At 37.2% G+C, this 17116-nt stretch overlaps 4 protein-coding genes and 1 pseudogene across 4 annotated transcripts; 2 read left to right on the forward strand and 3 right to left on the reverse strand.

Moving 5' to 3' along the window:
- Nucleotides 1–1828: 1828 nt before the first annotated feature.
- Nucleotides 1829–3240, reverse strand: LOC133864468 (uncharacterized). The gene is made up of 2 exons (XM_062300810.1): nt 3103–3240; nt 1829–2758 (listed from the first exon to the last, which is right to left on the reverse strand). The coding sequence occupies exon 2, from the start codon at nt 2741–2743 to the stop codon at nt 1979–1981; it is 765 nt and encodes a 254-aa protein (XP_062156794.1). The 5' UTR covers nt 2744–2758; nt 3103–3240; the 3' UTR covers nt 1829–1978.
- Nucleotides 3241–3933: 693 nt separating this feature from the next.
- Nucleotides 3934–9214, forward strand: LOC133862773 (very-long-chain enoyl-CoA reductase-like). The gene is made up of 4 exons (XM_062298645.1): nt 3934–4301; nt 4687–4726; nt 7532–8286; nt 8844–9214. Exons 1-4 carry the CDS (start codon nt 4233–4235, stop codon nt 8910–8912), a joined length of 933 nt encoding a protein of 310 aa, XP_062154629.1. The 5' UTR covers nt 3934–4232; the 3' UTR covers nt 8913–9214.
- LOC133865144 (5S ribosomal RNA) lies at nt 6726–6839 on the reverse strand (annotated as a pseudogene).
- A 2373-nt stretch (nt 9215–11587) lies between the features above and the next one.
- Nucleotides 11588–15081, forward strand: LOC133862859 (actin). The gene is made up of 5 exons (XM_062298754.1): nt 11588–11721; nt 12909–12978; nt 13143–13536; nt 13990–14603; nt 14690–15081. The coding sequence occupies exons 2-5, from the start codon at nt 12919–12921 to the stop codon at nt 14753–14755; spliced, it is 1134 nt and encodes a 377-aa protein (XP_062154738.1). The 5' UTR covers nt 11588–11721; nt 12909–12918; the 3' UTR covers nt 14756–15081.
- LOC133862860 (uncharacterized) lies at nt 14939–16579 on the reverse strand. Its single transcript, XM_062298756.1, has 4 exons — nt 16316–16579; nt 16101–16223; nt 15855–16016; nt 14939–15774 (listed from the first exon to the last, which is right to left on the reverse strand). The coding sequence occupies exons 1-4, from the start codon at nt 16420–16422 to the stop codon at nt 15369–15371; spliced, it is 798 nt and encodes a 265-aa protein (XP_062154740.1). The 5' UTR covers nt 16423–16579; the 3' UTR covers nt 14939–15368.
- Nucleotides 16580–17116: the final 537 nt, after the last annotated feature.

A 17116-nucleotide genomic window follows, 5' to 3' on the forward strand; every position in this document is an offset into this window, starting at 1 on the left:
AAGGTAAATATTTTGAAAAAATGGTGGGTTCTGTTGATGGCAATAGTGGCTCAATTGGGGTACCGTGGAAGAGAGGGAGGTGATATAAGGACTGGAGGAGGAGCAGCAGAGAAACTCCTAAACGATATCACAAGTAAAAATTAATGTTTAACAAAAAAAGTAAACATTAATCTTGACTCTACTATTACTGATATAAATTATAATATTCACATATATTTATACTGTCATAATGATATTAATAGAAATTTTAATACATACATATGTATATGTATAATTATGAACGAGCCTAGCGAGTCAAGTCGAGTCGAGCTTATACGAGCTTTGTTCGCGAGCCTAAGCTGAGCTGAGCTTTGGCATGTTCAGAGCGTGAAAATTTGTTCAAGTTCTATTTGTTTAATAAATGAACTGATCTCAAACCAACTTAATTCGAGTTGAGCGTAAACCTATTTGCAAGCGGCTCTATTTATTTACGGCCCTACACCCCTACTCGTAGATTAGTCTGTTTTTTCTTTCAAGTTTTTGATCTTAGAAGTTGAACCAGAACAAGTAAACAATAAAACAACTGAATGTTTCATATTTCATCTGTGAAATAATATGATTATTCAAACAATATGATTTTTTTTAATTTAAATTTGTGTTTTTATTTTTATTTTTATAGATTTTATTATATAATGGGTCAAACAGGTCGTGTCAACCCGTTATTTAAGTAGGTCGTGTTAGGGTCGAAGGGTTTGACCCTTTTATCTAAATGGATCGTGTCAGAGTTGACCCTTAACGAATTATCGTTTCAAACGAGTTGTGTCAACCCGTTTTGACAACCCTAGCTCTAACTATACTGGTCTGAGGTATGGCACCCAACATATTTTTTTCCTTCACTGTTATTACTCTCTTTTTTTCTTTTTCTTTTTTGTAGGGCTTGAAATAAGATCTCTTGATTGTACTTGATGTTTTCATTGAGTTTTGAAACTGTAGCAGCTAAGGGTTGATATATTTTCTGTTAATGCTATCCAAAAAAGAAAAAAGTTACATATTGCAGCCTGGGGTTCGCAGCTTTGTCTAAATGTAATGTGAGAACCTTAAGAGAAATAACTTAGAATCATAATTCAGCTAAACATGCAGCCATCAGGAATCATGAATAACAATCTAATGCAGCCAAGTTGATAAACTTTTAAGTCATTGAGAAAGCCAAAAACCAACTTCAGAAACTTGATTATTAAACCACAAAGCTAATCTGTCCAACAGTAACAGTAATAAAGCAGCAGGAAAAAAATATCTCATCAGTCATCAAAACACAGTGTAGGCTTCCCTAGCCTGTAGGAGACTGCACCAAACCAATTTTAGTGGCTATTGATACTTCCAAAGAGCCGCAAATTGCAACTAGAGTAGAAAAAGTAGATAGATAAGGTATAACCAGCAAGAATGAGGATATGGATTCGTCATTGGCGATTTTGGAAGCCATTGAAGAGGACTTACATCGAGGAGTTAAGAGGCAACGCGTCCAAAGACCAAAGGTAGGAGGGAAGTTTTGTATCTTGTAAGCTGCATTAACTATGGTGATTCTAGCGCGGCCTCCCAGCGTAGGAAAGGCAAGACGCACATGGTGTAGGGTTGGGGTCTTCCGTTGGTTTTGGGTTTGAGGGCTTGGGTTTTTTAGGGTGGTTGGGTTTTCTTTCTTGTTGTAGGCTAAGTTAGTAGTTCCTGTGTAGTTAGGGGTGCTTTACACTTTTTTAATAAAACCTTTATTACTTATAAATAATTTTTTTTTTTTAAAAAAGAATCATTTATGGAATAGGGAGTAGGAAGAATCAAAAAGTAGCAGGCAAAGAGCTTACAACATAAAAGCAGAAGAATACTAAGCAAAAATTACAATCAATGAAATTTTCCTAAAGCCCAAGGAACATCAAACAACCCCATTAAAAACAGAAGATACAAATCCTTTCTAATATCTCGGGTACTAGCTGCAGTACCCTGAGGATCACTAAGACACCAGTTCCACAAGGAGGGAAGCCAAAGTTATGGTGGGATCCCCTAAAAGAATTGTAACAATGGTCCTAAGGAATATCTTAACTATCCGCAAATACTTGCTGCTACCTCCTCTGCTTCGACTTGAATTAGGTTGAAGTGGTAGCTCCAAGTTCTCCAATGCCAAACAGCTATTATTATCTTTAGGCCTATTGTTCCAGCTCTCAAGGACCATTTCTATTGCGCAATACACATGAAAATGGTAATTCTCACTCTTTGACACATAAGACCAGCCTGGGATGCCCTTGACACTATTTGGAAACCTCTTCTTCTTGCACCATATGCATTTCTTTGACGCCTTATCGCTAAGCCGGAATTTCTCACCATCAATGTAAATTTTATTTTTGAGGTTGCGACAACATGGATGTAAATCCCAGCCCTTTGCTTCACAGTGGTAAACAAAGCCATTTATAGCCTTTCCACATGCATCACAATACCTTCTGCAGTCGTCGCAGGTTCTCGTACAGCATTTTCCTGGTGGTTGATTGAAGAATTTGAAGGTGGATTCCTTAAAGAACTCATGGTAAGCTTTGGGGGCGGTGAACATGCATTCCTCATGGAGATCAAAGTCGCAAAGCTCACATCTATATCTTGATCCATAACCATGCTCCTTGCATCCATCACACATGTATGGCTTTTGATAATTTTTTAGCTCAAGCTCATGCTCATGCTCCGGGTGTTTAATCTTCATAATTGTTGTGCTGATGACTTCTTGAGGCATTGAGTAAATCGATACCTGCATGTAAGAAAAAGATTTGATGTTGAAAAATTGCTCATCATTTCATCTTGGGTCTTAGTTTGCACTATGCACAACTGTATCATCAGGCAAAAGTAGTGTTGCATTGCTAGAGCTATGTAAGTTGCATCTGGAAAAATTTTGAGCATGTGATTGCTCATTAAAAAGCACTCTAGCAATAACACTCCTTGGATACAATCATGATCAGTTCATAATCATATGCAGCTTTGTTAAATGAACAACAAATGTAATTTCAGTAGAGCAGCAAAAGAGAGATGCAAAAGATTGAGGTACATCCTAAAGGGAGCAATATCCAATGATATGAATTCAAAATGGTACGTTACCCTGATTTTGTAGCCTGTCGATGAGGAAGTTGATGTCAATGTGTGGTGCACTTGCTTGAATGCAGGAGGCAGAATTATGTAAGAATGGGGAAAAAAGAAGATGGGAGCAATCTGACAGGGCTGGAGTGCGTTTGGATCTCTTTTCCTTTTATCAAAGAGTAAGTATATATTTGAAAAATGAAATAAAAATAATAATAATAATATCTCACAATGCTAATGTGTCAGTTCCGACCAAAACATTGTATTAGTTATTCTTTAAAATAAAAAAAAAAAAAAAAAAAGAAAAAAAGAAAAAAAGAAAAAGAAAATCAAACGTTGGTTGAAACTGTCATGTCAGCATTATAATATAGTTATAGAATAAAAATGTGGTTTATAGCAATACTCTTGGGTTATTTTAAGAATAATGCTATATATACATCACACTTTTATCCTACTTTAAGCGACACTGCCGATTATTTTACTATTTATTTTTTATTTTATTGAGAATAACACATCAACAAAGTGACATAAAAGTATAGTTTTTAACATTTTTGTTCTTTTCATTTCGAATGCTCACCTTTTTCTTTTATTATTATTTTTTCTTGACTAAAATTATTAAATAGACTGTTATACGATTATCATATAATTTAATGACTTGACAATAAAAATTAACTATTAGATCAAAAATTATAAAAATAAAAAATAAAAAATTAAAGACTAATTTTTATTACATATACCACAATAATATAACAATCTAGTAAATATTATTACTGTTTTTTTTTTTTTTTTATTTGTCTCTTTAAAACGAATAATACACTCCACGGTGGCCAACAATAAGGCCTCGTTAGCCTACGCGGAAGAGGAATTAAGGCCAGTGTTGTTCATCAGCCTAGACAGTTAGCTCTCCTACCCCCAACCACACGCCATTAATATATCTCCCTAACCCTCCCATTGCTCTGCAATAAATCTTACTTATATTTTCAGGGCCTACCGATTTTAGGGATCTCATATAAGTTTCCCTTATCCTTGCTTTGGTGCTCGGCCCCTGGAATTGGAAGATCTTTGAAAAACTCGTTCGCTAATCAGAAGGCTTCGTCGCTTTGGCAATTTGGTGAAGTGGGTCTCTCTCTCTCTCTCTTTGGTGCTTAAAGATGAAGGTCTCTGTCGTTTCACGGAGTGGTAAAGAAGTTGTTAAGGGTGGCCTTGAGCTCAGTAATTCCGTACGTTCTTCTTTTCTTTTCTTTTTTCTCTCTTACTATTTTCTTTGTTTTTTTTTTTTTTGGTAGTTGCTAAAAGTAGTGCGAGTTAATGTAAATCTCTGTTTGATTCCCGAGAACAACCAGAGGAAAGGAAACCCAAAAGAAATTAGTTTTTTGCTATATAGTTTTTTCTGTTCTGGGGTTCAAAGAAATCGAAGACCCTCAATTCAGCTGGGTCAGAAAGTGGTGCTAGGTCCATTTTTACTGGAAGATTGGACTTTCGTATAATGATTATGAACAAAAAAAGAAAAAAAGCTTTCTTGGGTTTATTTATTCCCGTCATAAATTTTCTATATTTTTTTTAATGGAGCAATTGTGATTATTTATGTCTTTGTGTTCCTTGCAGGCTACGGTAGCAGATCTGCAGGAGGCTATTCATCGGAGAAGTAAGTGCTGGATGTGTTTCCTTGTTGTTAGCCTTTTTATGCAAACTCTTGAACTGCCAAATATGCTTTGCTGATCAATTAATCAATGTATAGCGAAATAGTCTAGTTACGTTTTTGAGATCAAGTTTCTCACAAAGTATTACTTTCCACTTGTGGGTCTAGTACTGGTGTCTTACTGTGGATTTGAGGACGAAAACTGATTTTTTCTGTTCTTAAATGCGTTAATTTCTTAAGGAAGTTACCCAAAGTTCTATAAATGGCTGCCAAAATTCGAGGGCAGCTGGAATTTGGACTCTCCTTGATTGACCAGGTCCTACATGATGTTGTATTTGGAGAGGCGTGAAGGGCAACTTCTCTATTTCTTCTCTTGAATTGATCGGTCATTTAAATGTTCTTCCTTTCCTGAAATCATCTTATTAAGAACCAGTGAGATGCTTCCTTCTGCTTCAAGCTAATATCAAAACTTTGGTTGTTGATTGTCTACATCACATAGGCACAACCTTTCTAGTGATAACTTCTTTCAAGTTTTTTTAATTTTTATAAGTAATCGACACATCATTAAAAGCGTAAAACACCCTAAGTATACATGAAGTATACAAAAGGAAACACCAAGCTAGAAGGAGCAAAAAGAACAAGGAGATCACTATAACTAATCGTCAAAGGAGACACATAAGCAGTTGTCCACAGATATAATGTTTTGGAAAATAAGGATTTAGTCTCCTCTAATGTCCTCTCCCGGTGCTCGACACTTATATGATTCATTTCCCTCCATAAACACCATAAAAGGCACGTAGACACCGTCATCTACATAGTAGCACTCTGCGGATTGCTGGTAGTCCCACCAACAAGCATACAGATCGACTACACGTCTAGACATAACCCAAGATTGTCCAACACAATTGAAAAAGGCAATCCAAATAGCATAATCTACGTCACAACAAAGAAGAAGATGGTCTACAGATTCCCTATTCCTCTTATACATGCAACATCTATCCGCCAAAATGACGTGCCGCTTTAGCTAGAGCTGCCGAACAAATGAAAAAAGACCGCTCTCATAGGAGCCTTGGCGGAGCCACACACTTTTCAAAGGGAAATGACATCCTTCATTACAAACCAAGGAGCAGTAGAAGGATTTAACCTTGAACAACCCTCTTTTAGAGGAGACCCACCATTGCTTATCTTCACTTCCTCGTCTCATTGTAGCTAATACAACACCTTGAAGGACGCAAAGACATCCACCTCCCAATCATGAGCCGCTCTCGCAAAGCTTGTGTTCCGCTGATTGGAACCGAAAACTCCAGGTGAGCTGCAATAGAGGCATCTTTTCCACAAGCAATAACAAATAAATCTGGTAAGGCTTCCTTAAGGGCCACATCCCCACACTACTAATCATGTCAAAATATAATCTTGGAGCCATATCCTTCCTCAATTCTGGTATGACACGAAATTTTTTCCCAACCCTTCCTAATATTCTTCCATAACCCCACCCCAAACTCTCTGGAAGGCTTAAGAGAACACCACCCGCCCCATGAACTGCCAAATTTAGAGTTCACCACCACTCTCAACTATTTACCTAAGAGAGCACGATTGAACACCAGCAAGTTCCAAATTCTCAACCCAACCCCAGAGAGTGGCGAACTAACCATAGACCACCTATTTTCAAGTGATATTTGAACTCTTCAGCTAGCACACCCTATAAGAAATTACGCTGGAGCTTCTCAATACAATTTGCAACACTCATCGATAGAGGAATTAGGAACATAAAATATGTAGGCAAGTTGGCAAGGGTGCTCTTAACAAGGGTAACCCTAGCACCCTTCGACAAGTACATCCTTTTTTCAGCTAGCCAACTGACGCTCTATCTTCTTAATAATTTTGTCCCAAATATGCTTTGGCTTATAGGAGGCCCCCAACGGTAGGCTGATATACTTCACCGGTAAAGAGGAAACACCACAACCTAGAATTCCAGCTAGCCTTTCTACAAAATAAAATGAGGTGTGCAACACGAGGACTTCTCAAGAGGTCACCCATCCTAGTACTACTCTCGTCCAAGCACGCTTAATTGCGTAGTTCTGATGGGATTCAGTGCATTAGTGCTTGTATATTTTATTTGTATATTTTATTTTATTTGAAGCTAATAAAGATATGACTTTTAAGAGGCTAACATATTTTATTTGTATTTACCTTCAAAATAGTTCTCCCTGCACATAGAATATTGTTCAATTATTATTTATCCAAGATTCACAACATTTCAAGAACTTTATTTTTACCCTTCTTGATTCAATTCGATTATTTTTGGCATCACATAAATCATTGTTCATTTTTATCTTTTAAAGCACTAGGTCTTGTAGGAGTTTTGTTTGACTAAGTCATTTTCAGATTTCAGAGAAACCATTATTTGTATATGGTGTGAATTTATGCATGCGGAAAAGAAAATATTTGTACTGTAAAATGTAAATTGAAATTTGGTTCCATTTTTTTTGGGATGTGATCTTTCTGTGATAACTGTGTACTTTTAAGTTCATTGGATCACTAAGATTTGTCAAGAAAATCAGCAGTAGTCTTTATTTTTTGGACTTCTGGTGTCTCTAGAATTGAGGCATGGCTTTTCCTAGTTCATCATGTTGAGCTTTTTCACTAGTGGACTTGAATTTATTACTGCCAATGCTGAGATTGTACTTCTATAATTTGTTTTATTTTTATTTTTCCCCCAAAAAAGAAAAGAGTGAGTGCATCTGTATGTGTGTTGACAGCCTTGCATGTCAGGCGATTTCATTAATCCAATTTGCTTGTCTTAATCAACAGCTAGAAAGTTCTACCCTTCAAGACAGAGGTTAACCCTTCCCCTCCAACCGGGATCAAAGGAGAGGCCCATTGTTCTTAACTATAAGAAAAGTATCGAGGACTATTGCCATGGAAACTTGGACCATTTGACTGTAGTGTTCAAGGACTTGGGTCCCCAAGTTTCCTATCGCACACTTTTCTTCTTTGAATACCTGGGTCCTTTGATCCTTTATCCCATCTTTTACTACTTCCCTGTCTACCAGTATTTTGGCTACAAAGAGGAGCGCGTTATCCTCCCAGTTCAGACGTATGCTTTATACTACTGGTGTTTTCACTACTTCAAACGAATTATGGAAACATTTTTCGTGCATCGGTTCAGCCATGCAACCTCACCACTCTCCAATGTGTTCCGTAATTGTGCATATTATTGGACCTTTGGTGCTTATATTGCTTACTATATGAACCACCCACTTTACACCCCTGTTAGTGACCTCCAAATGAAGATCGGGTTTGCATTTGGATTGCTTTGCCAAGTCTCAAACTTCTATTGCCATCTCTTGCTGAGGAATCTCCGCAGACCTGATGGGAATGGAGGGTATCAAATTCCACGTGGTTTTCTGTTCAATATTGTGACATGTGCAAATTACACAACAGAGATTTATCAGTGGTTGGGCTTCAACATTGCAACTCAGACTTTTGCAGGGTATACTTTTCTTGTAGTGGCTGCTGCTATCATGACCAACTGGGCCCTTGCAAAGCACCGCCGCTTGAAGAAGGTAAGTTTCTTTATTTTTGGTTCAACAAGTAATTTTTAACTTCTTTTCTGCCTCTAACTGCATGCATTCCTCATAAAAAGTTGGACTGCCTTTTCTGATGATATCTCCTCCTAAACTACTTCTATCTAGATTGTGTTTGAGTTGGATTTAGGTAAGGTACCTTGGAGTTTCATCTGTAAAGCATAGACTAGATTAGGAAAATTAGATATTTGAGAAGGCATTAGATGGGTTTCTATTGGATGTTTATCATGCTTGTATGATGCCATGTTAAATTACTCGGTTATGTGTATAGTATACACATTTAGATTCCTGTGTTTATACACATAAGTTCACATTTATTTGATTTTTGTTTTTTTTGTGTGTGTCTCAAGATTTAGGGGTGACATCAACCTGTTTCTCAGAGTCCTTGCACTTCTGAATATCTTGATCTGTATTCTATCTGTCTTTTGTAAAGTAATTTCGAGGAAAGTGAAATGAGAAAACTTCAAGTAGAATCCCTCAAATCTTTCCTGTTTTATCAATATTGCTTCTTATATTTGTCCCCTTGTCATCTGTAGCTATTTGATGGTAAGGACGGAAGAACCAAGTATCCACGAAGATGGGTTATAATACCCCCATTCCTGTAAAAGACACTGCTCAGCTTGCCTCTTGTTGGCCCCTTTGGTACCAAGATTCCAATTTGACAGCATGAATTCAAGATTGTAAGAGCTTCGTTCTTGTCAGATATGAACTTAACATCTATTCAGACAACTTATTAGTCCCTCCCATCCCATTTGAAGGACCTGAGGTCCTGAGGATAAACATATTCTTTTTCTGTTTCCTCTCAGTTTGTCATACTATTTGGAACCTTGCTGGTTTAACTTTTAGCCAGGTTGGCTTCTTGACTGTATTTTTATATTAACTAGTCTTTTCTTTTTGGCCTCTAGAACTGGAAAGTACTAATCATGGCTCTTACACAAATCAATACCTTGACATCTTGAAGATTAAATATTTGCAAGATTTGCTGATAAAAGAATATTTGTAGTTATGGCTTAAAGAATGAGTAGGGACAGGTAATGGCTGATAATAATTTCAACGTCAAACTACGAGTTGCGGAGCGGGGGCATATTCAACAGAAAGCCCATATGCGGTTGCTATGGCTCAAATGCCTTTAATTTTGTGCGTTGTATTACGAATGGGGGAAACAAACCAGGGTGCTTGTTGGGAACTTAAACCAGAAGAGCCAACCATGCCTAGAGTAGTTTAGAAAAATAAAAAATAATAAAGAACAAATAATAACTGTGCTTCGAACGATTGGGATCGGCTGCAATTCGGTTTCGGTCACCGAATTACAGTATGCCCAATCTCCTAATGAGAAAGGGCACTTACGGAGTGTACTTGCTCGGACAGTTTGATACTTGTTCGATCTGGTAGATTTCATTAGGACATCTCAATTGGCTTTGTTAAAATTCCAGTTCAACCTATCTTTGTGCAGATAAAAAAGTTGTGCTAATCTAAGTGAGCTCAGATTCATAAGATAGATGCTAAAAAAGCTAAGTTAGGGTGGAGCCTTAAATCATTCACTTCCGCTCGGCAAATTTGCCTTTTATTTTAGTTAAAAATCAAAATTTTTTATTTCAACTATTCACTTTTTCAAAGCACTTATATATCTCACTCTCTATTTAACTATCAACTTTTACTATTACATTTAAATATTATTTTGCAAAGATTTCTTTATTCTTTCTTTAACGATCATATCTTCAAAAATTTATCATTTTTTAATGGTTATACTTTCAAAATTCAGTATCTTGTTGAGGATATATGAAAATTTATCTTGTCAAATTTGAAAAGAGTGTTTAGCAACCAGTACATATCGAAAGTTCATTGTTGCAACACTTACGAATGAAATCTTGAATTTCCTAAGATTCTTGATTTAATTCGAACACGAATCTCTACTTTCAACGGATTGACCTATAAAATAAGTGCAAAGAGCATGGTTATTAGCCTTTAACACTGAAGAGATGGAATTGGAATATGAAAAAGCTCTTATTAACATTTGATGAGTATATATCGCTCACCAAATTTTTCAAAGTTATTAATTTGGATGCAGTTATTTTTTTAACATTCTGACTAGCTAAAATAATATTTATCTAACCGGACTTTTTGCTCTCGTTTTAGCATTCTTACTGGCTAAAATAATATTAATGTAGCCAGACGAGAATGCTAATCCATTTGCTTAGCAAGAAGTAAACAAAAACAAACACGAAAATTTTTGGAACACTTTTGAGCCCCACGCAGAGCTGCCACAAATTTCAGGTTTTCATTTCGTCTCCGATGGAATAATCATTATCCAAGTAGACAACTAAGACAAGAGGGGTGGACAACTATTCTTGGTTGGAAGAAGTTGTCAAATCAAGTTTGGAGCATATTTTACGCTAAAAGAAATATTAAATTGAATTATAATCTATTTAAAAAATATACATTTTTCTCAACTTTTCTTGGTTGCCACTCCATAATCAGAGGAAAGATGTCATTATTTTTTCTTTTGCAACCCAAAAGCATATCTCAAGGTACAAATATCATCACTTACTGACTTCTTTTTTTTTATTATTATTTTATTTTTAAGAAATACGTAATCATGGAATTTAATTAAACTCCTTCACTTAGGAAATGTCTGTGAAGAAAAAGAAAAATATAATGAGGACATTCAATTGGTTAATCGTTAATAAATTTGGATACCGCTTCACATTAAAATAAAATAATAATAATAATAATAATAAAGAATTTGTCTTGCATCTTGTTGTACGAGAAGAAGACATTTTTTGTTATTGAATATGAATTATCTAAACTAAAACTCAATCTTTTTAACATAAACCCATTTTAAGCTTTGAGATTTTTTGGCTCTCTATATTTATGTACTGTTATTAAATAACAGAAAGCAACTCAAACCAAAAAAAAAAAATGTCATAAATAGAAATTAATATTAAACAGGAATGTAAGAGAATCAGGATGAATATTCTATTAAATAAATTTTCTTAAATTTTAATCATTATTTTTTAAAATTAAAAGAAAAAGGTCAAAATGAAAACAAATATTACTACTAGAAAACAAGGAAATCGGAAGCAAAGGGAGGCACCAGCCATTAAATCAAAATCATAATTAGATACTCTGAGCGACGACAGCCAGCCCGGCCCAATGGACGCGCTCTCTCTCTCTCTCTCTCTCTCCACGCACACCTCCGGTCCAGATTAATTCCGGACTGTTCCCAACCCCAAAATCCAACGGTTTACATCGCATCTCGCGCCTCTTATATTCCCCATATTCCCATTTCGCCCTCCTCTGTCTCTGACGCTAACGCATTCAGCTCTCTCTCTCTCTCTCTCTCTCTCTCTCTCTCTCTCTCTGTGTTTCTCTTTCGCTCCACGCTCGCCTTCGTTCTCCGTCACATTCCGAAAGGTCAATTCCCCTATCTCTTTCTCGTTGATCTGTTCGCTTTTCGCTCAGATCTGTGCCTCTCTTTCTTAGATTTTTGAATTCTCATTGAATTGCTTGAGAATCTCTCTCTCTCTCTCTCTCTCTCTCTCTCTCTCTCTGTTTTCTTTCTCTGACTCTCAGTTTTGATTAGCTGTTGTTAGCAGCGTGATCGATTGCATGCATAAATGTGGATATTTATGGATTTTTTCTGATAGATTTAGTTTTTGGGCTTAAATTTTGATTTTTTTTTTTTTTAACGTTCTATGATGAAAACATGTTGGATCTAAATGAAAGCATGGAGGAAGGGATGGGCATTGTGTTAATCGTTGTCAATCTTTGTGCCTATGAGAAAACTATAAAATGAAAATGGTAGGAAAGTTTTCTAAAATGAAAACAAGAACAAAGAACAATGAATAACACAATGCTGTCTAACAAGGTTTGTCTTACATGACAATTGTAACTGTGTCTGAATTAAGGAAAAGAATAAAATTTTGGTACCCTTTATAGATCTTTGTCTGTTTAATCTTTTTCCATTGTCTCGTTGAATGCATTTTTTTTTTCTTTGTTGGTGTCTCACTTAAGCTTTTTATTGTGAAGTGTTTGATCCATTTTGTTGTTGCTTTGGAAGAAAAAAATTGTGATTGTTGATTGCAATGCGATGGGGTTACATATATTTGGAAATTGCTATTTCTTTGATATCTTTTTGTGAGGGTTTATTTTTTCGGGTGACATCCTTTTCCCTCCTGTTGATTTGATAGCCGTGGAGAGATTGTTCAAAGAACTATGTAATACTTTGTTATTGTCCTGCTTAGTTTCATACTATAATGTCCAATCCATGGTAACGCATTTGCAGTACGACTATATTTTAGTATCTAACTTTCTGTTACATTGGTTGGTTTTATGTGTCTTTTCTTGTGGACTAACGGAAAATGTTTTCTCAATCAAATTGCCTAAATACTATCGAACTTTGTGTTCTTGTGTCCATACTATAATGTCCAATCCATGGTAATGTGTTATGTCTCAATTGCATTGTTTTATCTGTATGATGTTCTAGCCGATAGATGCAAGATAAGGTGAAAAAAGAAAAGGAAGGGAGCTCCTTTATTGGATTCTTGTTTTGGTTGATGAATATTGTGCACTTTTCGGACTGACCATAGTTTATCCAGCAGGTTGTAGAAGATGGCAGATGCTGAGGACATTCAGCCACTCGTGTGCGACAATGGGACAGGAATGGTGAAGGTATTAATCAAGTCCTCTCTTTGGTATGAATTTTGGTTTTATTTTTAATATGCAAAGCTGTTATTGACTGCTTAGTTGAGGTACTGCTCAATTTTCGTGCCTTTCTTCCCCTCTTTCTTTTGAGCAGCAAATCTGAGAGAACTGACTATAATATTGCATTTTAGGCTGGATTTGCTGGAGATGATGCACCACGAGCTGTGTTCCCTAGCATTGTAGGTCGTCCTCGTCATACTGGTGTGATGGTTGGGATGGGCCAAAAGGATGCATATGTTGGTGACGAAGCTCAATCCAAGCGTGGTATTTTAACTCTCAAATACCCAATTGAGCATGGTATTGTGAGCAACTGGGATGACATGGAAAAGATTTGGCATCACACCTTCTACAATGAGCTTCGTGTTGCGCCAGAAGAGCACCCAGTTCTCCTAACTGAGGCTCCTCTCAACCCAAAAGCCAATCGCGAGAAGATGACCCAAATCATGTTTGAGACCTTTAACACTCCTGCTATGTATGTAGCCATTCAAGCTGTTCTTTCCTTGTATGCAAGTGGTCGTACAACTGGTAAGCAGTCTAATCAATTGTTTAGTTAAGCAAGGGTTTTAAATAGAATTCCTCATTGAGACTGATGCAGCATCCTTTAAATACCCAAAATTGCATGTGTTATTACATCTTAACACATTAGAAGTCTAAAATTGATTGTCTTTCTTATATGGTTTGTTGTTACAATCAGTATGCATGTAACCTAAATTTTGAGGATGTTGTCTCACCTGTTAGGGATCAATTGGTGTAACTTAGGCTAGTTCGGTGTTTCATTTTGTATACTTCCGGTGTACTTAGCGGAACCTTATGCTTTCAATAAGACTAGATTTACTTATAAAAAAAATTGGTGTAACTTAGACTTTTGACTAATAGTTAGTTTGTCCCTACCCTCTAAAGGCAGTTTCAGGAGTCAGAACATTAATATGATGCATCTCTTCCCATAGTTCTTGATGGATTTTTGCCCTTGCCTTGCAGGTATTGTGCTGGACTCTGGTGATGGGGTCAGCCATACGGTCCCCATATATGAGGGGTATGCCCTCCCACATGCCATCCTTCGTCTTGACCTGGCTGGCCGTGACCTCACAGATCATTTAATGAAAATTCTCACAGAGCGTGGCTATTCTTTCACCACCACAGCCGAGCGTGAAATTGTGAGGGACATGAAGGAAAAGCTTGCTTATATTGCCCTTGATTACGAGCAGGAGCTGGAGACTTCCAGGACCAGCTCTTCCGTTGAGAAGAGCTATGAGCTGCCAGATGGGCAGGTTATCACTATTGGTGCTGAGCGTTTCAGATGCCCCGAGGTTCTGTTCCAACCATCCATGATTGGAATGGAAGCAGCAGGCATTCATGAGACCACATATAATTCCATTATGAAGTGTGATGTCGATATCAGGAAGGACCTGTATGGTAACATTGTCCTCTCGGGTGGTTCAACCATGTTCCCGGGCATTGCTGATAGAATGAGCAAGGAAATCTCTGCACTAGCCCCAAGCAGTATGAAGATCAAGGTGGTGGCTCCGCCTGAGAGGAAGTACAGTGTCTGGATTGGAGGATCCATTTTGGCATCACTTAGCACCTTCCAACAGGTATGCTTTCAAACATGCATTTTAACATGATCAGTTGCTTTTCTATGATTACTAATGGGAGCATTTTGCTTATTTCTTGAGTGCAGATGTGGATCGCGAAGGCCGAGTACGATGAGTCTGGTCCATCGATTGTGCATAGGAAATGCTTCTAAACGTTCGAGAAATAGGATCTTTGAAGAAACAAAACAGGAAGAAGTGCAGCTTGCAACCCTTTCGATCCACTTTGTTATCCTTTGATGTAATATTCTCATGTGGGAGTGGTGAGTTTTTGAGAAGGCGGGGGAGTTGATTTGAAAATTCGTCCATTTCTTTCATTTATTATATATTTTCTGAAGTTTTTTTTTTTTTTTTTTTTTTTTTTTTAATTTTTTAGCACCGAGGGGGTATTTTTGAAATATTATATATGTTTATTACTGCTATTTAGGATCCTCTTTTTGATGATATGATCGTTGGCTCTCCCTTATTCCACTTGGCCAAATGACAATTGGGTCAAATGAACACAGATCTATCGCATATGATTCTCACATCGAATTTTTGCTAACCCGTTTAGAGAGAGAAACAGAAGATGTTTTAGCTAACTAGCCTAACATCTTCGAGGAGGTTTTTGGCAACATTTTTGTCGCTCTAACTTGTACATACTCTCACACCAAGCATCAAAAGACAATTGGGTCTTCTAAAAGAGCTGCTGCATAACGGTAAAAACAGAGGACACTTAAAACTAGTTGACGTCCTACGGCCGTATTAAAGCAACTTTCATCCAAGTTCTTACTCATTGGTAGATAGCAGCGACGCTACAGTCTGATTTGCATTGTTACAAAATGGATGATCTTCTCCGGCATATCCATCTCGGAGACCTTGCCCGGAGCCTGAATCATTTTCCGGTTCTTTTGGCACTGAGTTGAGATCCTGATGAGTTTGTCGTGCTCTTCTAGTCCCTTCCTTGATCGAGGAATTTTCTTTATAGAGAGAATTACATCTCTCATATATTTCGAAACACGAGTTTTTCAAGGTTGCTTCTGTTGAAGAGGACCAGAGACCGAAGCTCCCAAACCCTTGAATCCCATGTGTTAGCTTTCGAGCTCTACCCCTCTCTTCCTTGAGAAATGGCTCGCTGTCGAGAAGCTTCAACACCCTCTCAGATAAGCTCCTCACTCTCAAGCCCCAGTTGAAACTGCACGTAAAACAAACAAATATTGGACAATGATGACAGTGAAAGGACACGAATAGAGAGATCTAAGCATGAAGGCCAACCCTCTCTCGTCGATATACTGAAAGCTTCCAATCTCCTTGATAACATCTTTATCGCACCGAAACTCATCAGCAACTCTCCGTGGTCCATGGGTTAGAAGGTGTTCCAACAGAATTAGAGCATTGTAAGAAACCCGCCAGTTCTTTCTATCAAATTTCAACAACCTGAATTTGTATTCACAGCCACGGATGATGAGGCCAATTAAAGAAAGGGTCAATCAAATCAAACAAGAAGAAACTTAAAGAGACCTTTTGTGTAGAATCTCCATAATTCTCCAATAATCATCGACTTCAAAGGCAGCCCGAGATATTTCTCCCATCGCACGTGTGTCCTGTGGCCATGCATGTCCATTTGTGGCTTCCTCTGTCATTCTATGAATCCCACCCACAAGAATTAACCCATATCAGAAACAAATCCAAAACTCCCATATATATGAACTGTTTCGAGAGAAAAAGTGACTTACAGTTCTGCAGGTGTGACATCCGTCAGAGCCAATCGGGCAGTTTTTACCTTCTCTGTGAAGTACAAGGAAGCTTGCCTCTTGAATCCATGGAAAAAAACACTGCCCATGTTGCTGTTGTTGAATGGGAAAATCCAACAAGCCTCTGAGTTAATTAGGGAAATGGTGATAAATTAAAAACTCATGACACAGGTTCTTTTGGAAGCATTATCAACGTACGTAAGAACTGCAACCACTCCATTGTTTACTGCAATAAACTCCCAACTGTTCTCGATCTGAAGGTGGATTTGCATATGTAATGAGATGAAGAATGGGCCACATGTACGAAAAGATGTGTCCCACTTTCAATTGGAATTATATGAAAAGATGAGAGATGGTGGCCATTGACATGGAAATTTCCAAGTGAAGTTTGGTTGCTTTAGTCCTCTTATCCACTTTCCAATTAATGAAGGAATGGCTTCAAAAACTAGTTGCCATCAAAATATTGCAATTCTGACAAAAAAAAAGGTGGCTGTATGATGCAATCCTAAGTCTTATGTCTAGAAAGAATAGGTTAGGTATGGTCGTTGTCTACCTACTTAAAATTCACAATTTGTACTATTTCTTAACATGGAGGTAACTTGTGACAGTGATGGAGCGACATCGTTTGGCATTGCCAATTAGATTGTTTCTAGAAATGATTGAGATTTCTTATTATTAAGTTGTCCAATCTTTATGATAGCTAAGAAAGGGGAGTTGCAAGCCGATTCTCTTAAACCTTTCGAATTATTGTGAAGAGTAATGCTACAAATAATATTTTTATTC

The sequence above is a fragment of the Alnus glutinosa genome, chromosome 3, assembly GCF_958979055.1.
Source record: "Alnus glutinosa chromosome 3, dhAlnGlut1.1, whole genome shotgun sequence".
NCBI classification, from domain to species: Eukaryota; Viridiplantae; Streptophyta; class Magnoliopsida; order Fagales; family Betulaceae; genus Alnus; species Alnus glutinosa.